The sequence below is a fragment of the Mixophyes fleayi genome, chromosome 5 (assembly GCF_038048845.1).
Source record: "Mixophyes fleayi isolate aMixFle1 chromosome 5, aMixFle1.hap1, whole genome shotgun sequence".
Classification (NCBI taxonomy): domain Eukaryota; kingdom Metazoa; phylum Chordata; class Amphibia; order Anura; family Limnodynastidae; genus Mixophyes; species Mixophyes fleayi.
The window spans coordinates 189439472-189451578 of NC_134406.1; the positions used below are offsets into that span (position 1 = coordinate 189439472).

Here is a 12107-nt window from a genome sequence, read left to right on the forward strand (position 1 = left end):
GCATATTTGTAAAAGAGACCTTTGTAATAGTCAAAGACAGACTCTCATAAGGTCATCAGCAAAGAGCCAACTCTCAGATCACTCAGTTACTTAGCATAGACCTGGCTCCATTAAGGTTTATCCCCTCCACCACATACAAGTCCCAATCTGAGACAACAATCAGATTTACCCATAATGCAATGCCAAGAAGGATGTTCTGTTTTTTTCTTTCATCATATGATTTCTTATTTTCCCCCCAAGGTTTCTTTTTAAGGCTTTGCTGGAAGATAACAATCATCCAATAGAAATGCATCTAAATAAAGACAATGCTGAGTAGTGTTATATTCTAGTGAGTTTGATAAGGCAAAATTCAGAAAGCTATACAATACTGGCTTCATAATATTGCTTTTATTGATATTGTTCAGGAATAGCCAGCAAACGAAGTCTCTGAGCACTGAATTGTCTACTTGGTCAACTAGTATACATATATCATGCAAATCTTATGGTGCTATATAATGGGTAAACATCTTTTGATTACACATAAAAAAAATTAAAAGATAGTTATTACGATAACTAAAAGCCTGGTTTGTACAGAAAAGCCATATAATCTATTCAATGTATCACAGTAATGTGCAAATATTAAATATGGCTTTTTATTTTCTTTCAAAAAAATAAGACATAATAATACACAGCATTATAGTTATTCAAGCCAGTTACCTTCAGTCAGATTGTAATTCAGGCATTTTTCCAGAAGAGGGCGTCGATTACTAAGGCACAACATTAGTTACAGTTCATTTTCAATTAGACCATGCTAGTTTGGTTACATGTAGTAAAAATGTATCACTAGTGATAATATTAAGCTGCTACTTGTACAATAGTTAATGAACAGGGTCATCCTATATATTTGTATTATACTCCAAATTATATTAATGAATATGGACACATATCACACTGCATTGTCAGCCAATTTTTGGTAACATTCCCCTGTACAGCCTAGGAGGTGTTTCTCAGCTGTCGTTGAACTACAACTCCCAGCTAGTACTGCCAGGTGACAACAGGTATTCCTAGGAAGTGTAATTTAAAAACAGCTGCATGTCAACTGCCTCTACTGTAGAAGAATTACAGAGATATAAGGCTTTTGTGGAACCAAATATTTACAATCTTAAAGTCACCTATGTACAAATTACACTTTATTTGTTGCTTTTATTTTAATGCATTTTTTTTAATCTAAAGTGCTTGCTTTCATGACTGAGCAACACAATCCATTAAATATGCTCAGCCATGTACCAGGATGCACACCAAATGCAATGCGTGGAGTTATTAGGATACAGCAGGCAAAATCTTAGCTTAATATAACTGCTTTTTATGAAGCAGGTATGTTTTATTACAAGGAATAAAAATATCCTCCTGGTGGGGAAATGAGGATAATGGTGCACTGGTTAATTTGTGTGAAACCCAATATGCCTTAATATGATACTACTTATGCCAATAGAGGGGAGCAGATGTTTGGTACTGTCAAGCATCCTGGGATGAAATTATGATTTATCATGCATTTCATGTTTAATATGTCTTTGTGTGCTGTTATCTTTTGTGTGCTCTGGTTCGAAACTAAGAACAAAACATTATTTTATTAAAATGGTGTGTATATATATATATATATATATATATATACACACACACACACACAAAGAATACAAATACGATAGGTTGGTGTCCTTTGAGGTGCAGAGGTTAAGGCTATACTTTTTAATCCGCAGCATTGAAAGTTCGTGGGGTGTTGTGTACATAAGTCCAATCATTGCCTTTTCCTTCTGTAGAACATAGTTTGCTCCCATCAAATCCAGCAAGCTGAACAGTTGCTTTGTAGTTCATTGCACCGGAAAATACTTCTTTTGGTAGCTAACAGAAAGCTTTTGATTCATCCTAATGCCACAAATATGAACATTTAAGGCACTGCCGGCATCCAGTGGTGCCAAGTGGATCAGTCGTGGTTCCTGGCCCTCAGCTTTTTGTCAAGTATTTCAGTTATATTTCATACAATACATAGTCACAATATTTGTTTCTTGCTTTTCTTGAGATGATGATTCGGCTGAAGACTAAACACATCTGCTGTAATGGAGATAGAAAAACTTCTGGACAAGAAAGAAGGACTGGGTGACATAAATCCAATTCATTACTCAGTCTTCACTCCACAGCAGGTTGGTGACAGATAATTCCATTTAAATAAGTCCAGGATTGCCATAGCTATGAATGGACATTGTTGCTTGATAAGTCGTTTCTTATTATTTCATTTACTGCAAAAATAAAGACAATAAGAAAAGATGCAGTCAGGACTACCAGGTATCTTAACGGAACAAGTGATCTAGGGCCTGATTCATTAAGGATCTTAACTTAGGAAACTTCTTATTTCAGTCTCCTGGACAAAACCATGTAACAATGCAAGGGGTGCAAATTAGTATTCTGTTTTGCACATAAGTTAAATACTGACTGTTTTTTCATGTAGCACACAAATATCAACTTTAAATTTCAGTGTATAAATAAGCTATCAAGTATTTGTGTGTTACATGAAAAAACAGTCAGTATTTAACTTATGTGCAAAATAGAATACTAATTTGCACCCCTTGCATTGTAACATTGTTTTGTCCAGAAGACTGAAATAAGAAGTTTTCTTAAGTTAAGATCCTTAATGAATCAGGCCCCTACTGTGTATATTTGTGAATTATAATCAGAGCCGGATTTAGCTATAGACAGAGTAGGCTACTGCCTAGGGCTGGTGGTGGTTGAAATCCAGCTAGTGTCCTTCACAGCCCGAATGTCCAACTTTTTCCCCCTTCACCAGCAGAGAATAAAAAGTTAATGGGAATAAAAGGCTGATACAAGGTTATCTGCTCTGCAGCTGGACTAGCAATGCTACAGAATGTTCTGGGTGAAATATGGCGCTGGTAGATGGACTAGGGCTTAGATCCCCAAGTATTAAGTGCCTGTAGAATACAATTATGTAAATCCAGCCCTGATCATAATGCATAAAGCAATTCATACATCAGGATAACATAATACACTGTACAATAATGAGTGACATTACAGTGCTCTGATCAATAATGCTTCCAATCATGAAAAATAAAATAACAAATATTTTAGAGGGGATAAGCAATAAATAGCGTATGGTGTCTGTTTTCATTCTATGACACAATAGACCCTGTATGTTTCACTAATCGTAAACAACTGATTATTTCCAAATAGTATAACAAGGATGCCTGGGATCTGTGCACAGCTGGAAGCAGCTTACATGCTGTGTACAGACATCAGCTCTCAGCTGCGAGGTCTCCTCTCTTTTCTATTTTCCACTATTACTATAACTGTTGGTTATAAAGAGGATGCTCATAATAAAAGACAGTCAATAATTGTATGAACCCTTAATCTTCAGATGAACGGATAACACTTTGTTATTTAGTGCTTCTTCCGACAGTTGTCGTCTTGTCCTGTACACTGTCAGGCCATACAGTTCCCACACTCATCATTTTATGTCAATTTATCAGCCTGTGTTTTTTGGCAGACGGACAGGAAATGACTGAACCTGGCAAAGGCCATCTGAAGCAAGCTGTACAACATCCCTCCTGTTTCCATCCCTACCCTGTCCACCCACTCACTACCACCACTGCCACCACAAGCACCTGATTACCACAGAGATATGCTAAATGTCAACAGACACTAACACCTCAATCTCTTTTTTAGCACAGGATTCACAACTAAATAAATGTCCATGTCATTGAAGCAACACAAAATTGCCAAAGTTCCCTTTCCACTATAGGAAATAATATTGCCAATAGATATAATTAATTATTGTCCCAGATATTCGGTATATGGTTAGATCAATTTCCTGAAAATAGCTTTTAGGTGGGTAGGGGCTCCTAAAATATTATTTCTGCATGTTACATCAAACCTGGTTGACATATGATGTATAAAGAGTATCACACTAGATCAGGAATTCTCTTTTGTTTCATATATGGAAAGATTTGCACATGTAACTGTAAATGTTGTTCCACTAAGGTTTGTGATTGTAGTTCCCTCTGGCAAGCAGCAACGTGTTAGTGTACCTGCTAGGCAGCTTGAAACTTGTGTATTTTGAGGAGTCATGTACTTTCTACTGTAAAATAAAAATAAGTGGTGTTTCCTGACCTGTATAAAGGAATTCAGTTTGTGGCTTGTACATTTTTATAGTCACAGAAATCCGCAGTGACATCTAATGGGTGGGGTACGGTTTTTTGGTTGCGAAAAATCTGACACCCACCTGAGCTACAAAAAAAAAAATCGAAAGTATTAAAAAGTGATGTCAATATTAATAGACTTTCCTGAAAAGCGACTGTGTACATCACCGAAAATGCCGAATGCTGACCATAAGTGATTTCGAATGAAGAGCTGTCCGGCACTACAGTTTACTGTCATCGCGACTTCTATTAAAGTTAATTTAAAGTGGCAATGTCGGGATCCCGCAGGTTAAGTGTTTAAACACTTAACCCGGCATTGCCACTATAAATGAACGTTAATAGAAGTCGCGATGACAGTAAACTGTAGTGCCGGACAGGTCTTCATTCGAAATCACTTACGGTCAGCATTCTGCATCATTGGTGATGTACACAGTGGGTTTTCAGGTAAGTCTATTAATATTTACATCGCTTTTTAATACTTTTTTTTTTTGGTGTAGGTCAGGTGAGTGTTGTAATTGTGGTAATCGGTAACACGATTACCACCGCATCTAATATGTTCACTTTGTACAGCAAGGGGTACATTATTGACATTATAATGATACTTGCCAACATGGGCAAGATGATTCCCGGGAGGTCCGGGGTGCAGATGGGTGCGTGGGGAAGGTGCTCAAAGAATCGTGTAATTAGCCTCGCAACCAAAATGGACATCACTACTCTGGACCAATAAAAAACATGGGGTGGGGCCACGATGACGCGTCCATGACATCACTAGGCCCCGTCCCCTCCGTTTTGTTTACACAGCCGGCCAGGATCAGGGAGAATTGCCTGCCCTCCCGGGAGTCCGGAAAGACTCCCAGAAATTTGTGAGTCTCCCGGACATTCCATGAGAGAAGGCAACTATAATTATAATGCTTTAGCCATTATTTCAATCAGCTAATGGTATGGGCTGTGCTGTGTACTGAAGATCCTACGATGATAACTGCATGTGATAGTTCAGAGCCAATCAGGTGTCTATCAGATATTCCCAAGAGTGATGATGTCACAAAAAGTTTCTTCGGGGCATAGTAAGCAATGCTCTTGGCAGCACTTGGGATGTTCTCATTCTCATTAACACTTGTCAATATTTAAATCTGCCCATAGGATTGTTACCATACATTTAGGAAAGTGAATTTAGAATAAGTAATAAAGCTGTTAACCATAATATTTGTTTATTGTACATGATGCCATGTACATTATGTAAACCTGTCACCTCCCTAAAATAAACCCACAAACAAAAAGAACATCTGTTTGAATAAGAAAGAGGAAGGAAAAACTGGCAGAAGAATCACGGCCTGGGTTTCCCCACCACTACCCACCAAAACACCTGAAAGCTGCATTGGAGAGAATACCCCGGTGGGCGGCAGTGGAACAACTAACCATATGTTTGCAAGCTGAGTTTGTGTGAATTACAGCTGCATCAGATAAAACAGTAATTTCTATTGTACCCCAGAGCCGTTCATGTATAGGAATGGACAGGTGTCTCAGGCAGCAAAATACTTAGATCTTCTATTTGTTGGTAGATCTAATCATAATTAAAGTGAAATATTTATTTTTTCTATGGACACCACAATAATAATACAAAAATGTATTTGTGCAAAGGATAATAAGGCAACATTTCAGTTAGGCCCACCTCTGTTGCCAGTATTAATATAAATGTCACATTTATTTTTTCAAAAGATACTCCAGGGGGTAAATGTATTAATGTCCGGATTCTTCAACTCCGGCGTGTTCAGCGTCTTCGCAATTAAATTTAAAGCTGCGCTGCATTGTAAAGGGAATCTTCCCTTTACAATGCAGCGTTGCTACCACTACGTAAAATGTACCCGTCTCCATGAAAAAACATTTTATTCTGATTTGATAGAACCGACCTATACATAATACTTGCTGTATGTCCCAGACATATTTGATTATGTCTCTAACATGTCATATAGATATCCAGCCCTGGATCATTCTTCACTGTCTACATTGTTTATTTATGTTTAGCATTGTGAGCCATGTGTGATATTTCACAGATATTTACTTACAACAACATAACATATTAGAATCTACTGTTCCATTTCCATCTAGACTATTTGTTTCAATTTTTATTTTCTATCTATTTTATGCACAATTTTTACAAAACAACCAACAAAGCTATAGAGGGGTGAACATAAAGGATCCATAACAGCTGTTGCTTTCAAAAAGGTGAAAAGTCTTCTTAAATCTTGGGGATTCCTCTAACACTCTGTTTTAGTAGATTTCATATACAATGGAAGGCTTTTTGGTTCATTTTTGGTAAAGTTTTAACCCTAACCTTAGTGATTGCTCTACTCAGTTCCATACATTACACTAACATGATATGATACTGAATATCTGTCAGTGGAGCATTTCCACTATTGCTTAAATTAGCATTTCTGTATTAGGCAATGGTATTTTATAAATCCATCTTCTATAAATCCATCTTAACGATTTTACCGTATTTTAAACAAAATAAAAATGTAAATTGTCAGTGTCCTGCAATAAAGTAGGTGTAGGCGCAAGGCACCGTTCAACCCCCAGTAAAGTAAACCTGCCCCCTAGCACCTACACCACACCACACTCTGACTACCTAGGCTCCATATTCTGCTGACCCTATGCCCTGTCTAGGCCTCTATATTACTGGACCTTCCTCTACCACATGTCATCCATAGTCTCTCTCTCAGTCCCACAACATCCTCCCCTTTTAGATTGTAAGTAAGCTCCAATCATGTCCTCTATGATCTAAATGCATAACTTATGTGCACAAGCTGGCTGCCCACCACCTAACCCCTGTCCCACATCCGTCTAGTCCAAGTCGTAAGTAACTTTGCCCCTGAAGCTCCATCATGCATAAACTGAGTGAGCCCAATTTGGCTGCCTCCCCTATGCATGCACTGCACCTTATTCACATTTCACTTAACTGGGAGAAAAGAACTATATAAATACAATTCTTATTATTACATCCTAGGGTTTAGGTATAGCCATAGCAGTCCATGTACGAGAGGAAAATATTGTGCTATACTAATACTATACTTCATAAAAATATATCCAGGCGGTTACATCATTTGATAAAATGACAGTATATATATATATATATAATTGTGACTGTTGGGTACTAACTGGGAATGGAGCAGACATTGTGGTGGGAATAACTTTGTGTTGGTGCATACAGAAACCTATCACAATCCTACTATGAGGCCTGGACTATGAGCTGCCTACATCCTCTCAACCTGCTTCAGCATTATTCCTACTTCTCCTTGAAGATTAACTGAACCATCACACTCTGAAGTTAAGTACATGAAGAGCTATGAATTGAGTATTCAATAACAAATGACTAAAATGATGCTGTTATCTTATTTACATATGGATCCCAGATCAAGCATGTCTCTTATTAATTACGCAACTATGTACTCTTAAATAATTAAAAAGGTTTCATATGTCCCTACACCTCATTTACAGAACACATTGGATGTGCATTGCATAGTCCTTTGGTTTGGAATCAGTGCGCTAGCATGGTCCAACCAGCGCACATCCAGGTACCGTACAAGCCTATTATCCACTCTCAGGAGACACCTGTGCAAACTGAAAGTCTGAAGGGAGGAAGGAGATCCAGAAGAGGCGCACTGTGCAAAAGTGTAAACGTCACAACCTCCACCTCTTATCTTACATAAAACGTTTCCGCTTTTCTCCTAAAATACTGCTTGATTTAGGCTCATTTATGGCTTAAATGAATCATAAAAATGAGGGGATATTAGGGCAGTCTTTCTTTCATTACACTTGCCTCTGTTTGGAGGCTTTATTACACTGGGCAAAGTGCACCTAGAAGCCTGCTACTCCGCCAAACCGCACCTGTAGGCCGCAAAATGCATCCCGTTTAAAGTATAGCATAAGGACTGATTTCTACCAGTACTAAACTGGTACAAAAATGAGATGTTCTTGTAGAGTCCAAATATGTGCCCTTATGCAAAGTAAGATAAAATAAGCCATATTCACAGGTATAACTCATTTTCACTTTGCTCAACAAAATTAAATTTCATTTTTGTACTTCTCCTCAAAGCTAGGTGTGTCAGCGTGCCTACTTCTCACTTAGCAAGGAACATCCACATTACACCCAACTGCTTCAGACGGCGGCAGCAAACCTCTGCTCCGTCCACCTGTGCACTATGGCAGAAATGTATGTGCATCATATAAAATTGTGTGACGGCACCTCAGCCATTCTACAATTCATATATACCACCTAAAGCCATATGTTACATACATCACACTGGTAATATGGTATAATGATACAATATGAGAAACATTGTGCTTTGTTAATGAACAATGATAACTTCAAACCTCATGCAATGTCTTTATGGACTGTTGTTTTTTTTTATTGCTTTTGAACAGTTTGTTATTTTTCCAGATACCTCATCCAGCTCCCCACAATCACTTATATTTTTCCATTTTCATATACAGCTTTTCCATTAACAAAAAAACATGATCAGTACACAAGTTAAGAACTTCAAGTAACCTGTGACATTCACCACTTCTTTATACAGAATTGTAGGATGAAAACTGCTAGCTTCTTTGATGCTATCAAAAGAGATAGTTAAACAGGATGTGGCGAGCTGTTAGACCACACATAAATGTAAAGAGTTGAGCTTGTTTTTTTCTATACTCCCACGTCTTTATTTCTTCAAGTTAGAAAATGGAAACTCAGTGTTCAAGAACAGAAAATCACAGCAACATGATGTGAAATTTGGCCATACCCTGATTTCACTGATGGTGTATTATTTGACTTTCAGAAACCAATATTAATAACAACTATAAATACATGTCAGTACTTCTCATATTACTCATGAATGCTATTATTATCGCCGTCAGTAACCCGTCTTGAACAGATAATACATTTACATAAATGTAACTAAAATTTGAAAGGAAAAAAAACATTATGTTTTAATGGGTGATATACTGAAAATGTATTTATTTTGAAGACAAGTAGGGCAAATCTTTCCATCCACAGATGGAGCAGGGCTTTTGTGTGTATTTTGTGGTGAGCAGCAGTCAGGGCCAGGGCTACCACTAGGTAAACTTAGGCATTGCCAAGGTGGTAGTGCACATAGGTACACGTATGTATTTAAAAAAAAAAAAGGTGCGACAACAGTCTCTATAACTGGTGTAAGCTAAATGCTGTAATGCAGGCTGCTCCATCTGTAAAATAAGGGTACTCCAATGTCTGAGAAGTATTATATTAAAAAATGAGTGCTCCTCTCTACTAGACAAGTATTCAAATATTTTGTAATGATATATTTTTGGTCGCAAGATGTGCTGTGATCTTAGAATCCGGGATATTTTTTATCTAGCCAGAGTAAACAGTAAGGCAGCACCCAATAAAAGCAAATACGTGGCCCACACAGGTCCAGCTGGTGGGTCACTTCATCTGTGTTTCATAATCTACTATATAAATGCCTAGTGGTGTGTGTGGGGAAAAAAACAAAACAAGCTGCAGCGCCACCTGCTGGGCAGAGTTATACACTGACCTATATATTTCTTGAAGGAGAAGTGACAGTTGGGAGTGGTTGGTGGTTGCCGGGGGTGACAGTGGGGAGTTTTTAACACCTTAAGTAGCTTGATGAAGGATGTGGCGATGAAGATGAAGGATGAGGTGAGGGAGAAAAATGATGAGGTGGTGACATGTGGACAAAACCACGTTAAAAAAGGGTGCTTGCGTCGGGAAGTAACGCCCCTCCCCTGAGGAGGCCTGGGCTAGGCCCAAATGCATGACAAGAACCTTTTTAACACCTTAAGTAGCTTGATTTGACTAGAATGCATGAGTATCATGCACGGGTTAACTTGTGTATGTATAAATGGCTAAAGCAAGATAGAATAGGACAAGCAGTGCAATCATGGGCCTGGCTCTTGGCGTCAATGGGCTGTCCTGAATTTTATTTCAAAAGTCTAGGGAGCTGCAAGTGTACCTGAAGGGTTTATCCATAACTAAATATGTCCATCATTCTCTCTTTTGTTCTTCTGCAGCAGGAAGGTGCTTCTCAGGGGCAGGCTGAGTTGGGGGGCAGGGGAGCATGTGCCCCCCGGGGGCAGTCCCATAGTTGACTACCTTGGGCTGGTCCACCTGCATTTTCTTTCCTTTAAAATGTTCCTAATAGGCAGCTGAGCCAAGTCCTGCCTCCCCCTGGTCTAAAATTTGCCATCCATCCCTTGAAGCTTCTCTAAATAAATGGGCATACAGTGACTCACAGCTTTGCAGAATTTCTTTGCAGACATGCACTGTCTGGATTGGTGGATTGATACATGAAAATGATCCAAATAGGACACCGTTCTAAGATTGCGGCTATCTTTAATGGAGTGCAGAGGAAATACTTTACTTTCTAGATATTTTTTGTAACATTGGACAATGTACTTCACCTTCATGGTTCATATCTGAAATAGATATAGAGTTTGGGGTTTACTGGTCCGTTAGTGGTGTCAGACAGGAGCTTTGAACAAAAACGTCATTTTCCAGATAGAAATGTTCTAGTGTTCTTACTGCTTAATTTGCTCCCACGCTGACACATTGAACTAAATGGGGAACCGTCCTCCCTTCTCACACTGGAGAGAGTACACTCAGGAAACCTTGCAATCAGTGTCTTCTGTGCTATGTAGGCACAGGTACATCACAGGTTAAAGCACAAGGAGATTTAAATACTTGTGGCTTGAAATAGAGGCAATCCCAATAAACATGTACTGTCAGGAGTTATATGAAACCCGAATATGGGTGAAATGATCAGAATAGAGGGGAAAAACTGATTGTTTTTAATCAATGATGGGGATGTGCCAGATGTAGGTCAGTACCAAATGGTGATGTTTCCTTTGCTGCAAGTGGTGCTCTATAGAGTTCTACCACAACAATAATGCACATAAGAAGCATAGTGACCTGTAAAATATTTGGCCCCAAAAAGGAAGCCTGTATGTACATTTATGCAAGGAGAAAATGTAATGTCAGTTGAGTGTCCTGGGGCCTGATTCATTAAGGATCTTAACTTGAGAAACTTCTTATTTCAGTCTCCTGGACAAAACCATGTTACAGTGCAAGGGGTGGAAATTAGTATTTTGTTTTGCACATAAGTTAAATACTGACTGTTTTTTCATGTAGCACACAAATATCAACTTTAAATTTTAGTGTACAAATAAGCTATCAAGTATATGTGTGCTACATGAAAAAACAGTCAGTATTTAACTTATGTGCAAAATAAAATACTAATTTGCACCCCTTGCATTGTAACATAGTTTTGTCCACGAGACTGAAATAAGAAGTTTCTCAAGTTAAGATCCTTAATGAATCAGGCTCTTGGTTATGAAATTGAAAAACATTGGAGCCATGCGTAAGAGACATTGTGACCCTGCTTCTCACTTTGGATATCAGGAAATACACTATTTATTGGGTATAATAGCCTATGCTCTAGTTATATGTATTTAAAGTTATACACTTTGTACAATATGACTTACACATATCATCATAATGATGAGAACTGTGAACTACTAGTAAACTTCTTCTACATCTTCTAAGACATAAAAACATCAAAAACTTCTGGTACTTAGCAACGTTTGCAATATCAAACTGATTATGTGGGACAAGATGCCACAAATGCAGATTCTCAGTAAAGTAACACCTATGAAGTCAGTTTCTATGGTCGACGTGGCTGTAACTGCTATTACTTCACAAATACATAGTAAAGCCCGTCCCATGCACAATGCATCTAAAGGAAGTGAGACATGGTTGTAGCATATTGTTTTTCCTCTGCGTCCACAAATAGAAACTGTATGTGTTCAGCCTGCTGGTGTGCTATTTATAGCTCATTGTGCCAACCACAATGATCAGGTAGCTGATATCTGTGAACTTTATGTTCT

General features: G+C 38.3%; 1 protein-coding gene across 7 annotated transcripts in view; it reads right to left on the reverse strand.

Annotated features, from left to right (window-relative positions):
- Positions 1–368: 368 nt before the first annotated feature.
- The window catches only part of NFATC1 (nuclear factor of activated T cells 1), a 161470-nt gene continuing 149731 nt past the window's right edge, over positions 369–12107 (reverse strand). For all 7 annotated transcript variants that reach the window (XM_075213193.1, XM_075213197.1, XM_075213196.1 and 4 more), the window contains one exon: positions 369–2273. In XM_075213193.1, the coding sequence (XP_075069294.1) occupies positions 2224–2273 (50 nt within the window). In that variant the 3' untranslated portion in view covers positions 369–2223. The remainder of the gene's footprint in view (positions 2274–12107) is intronic.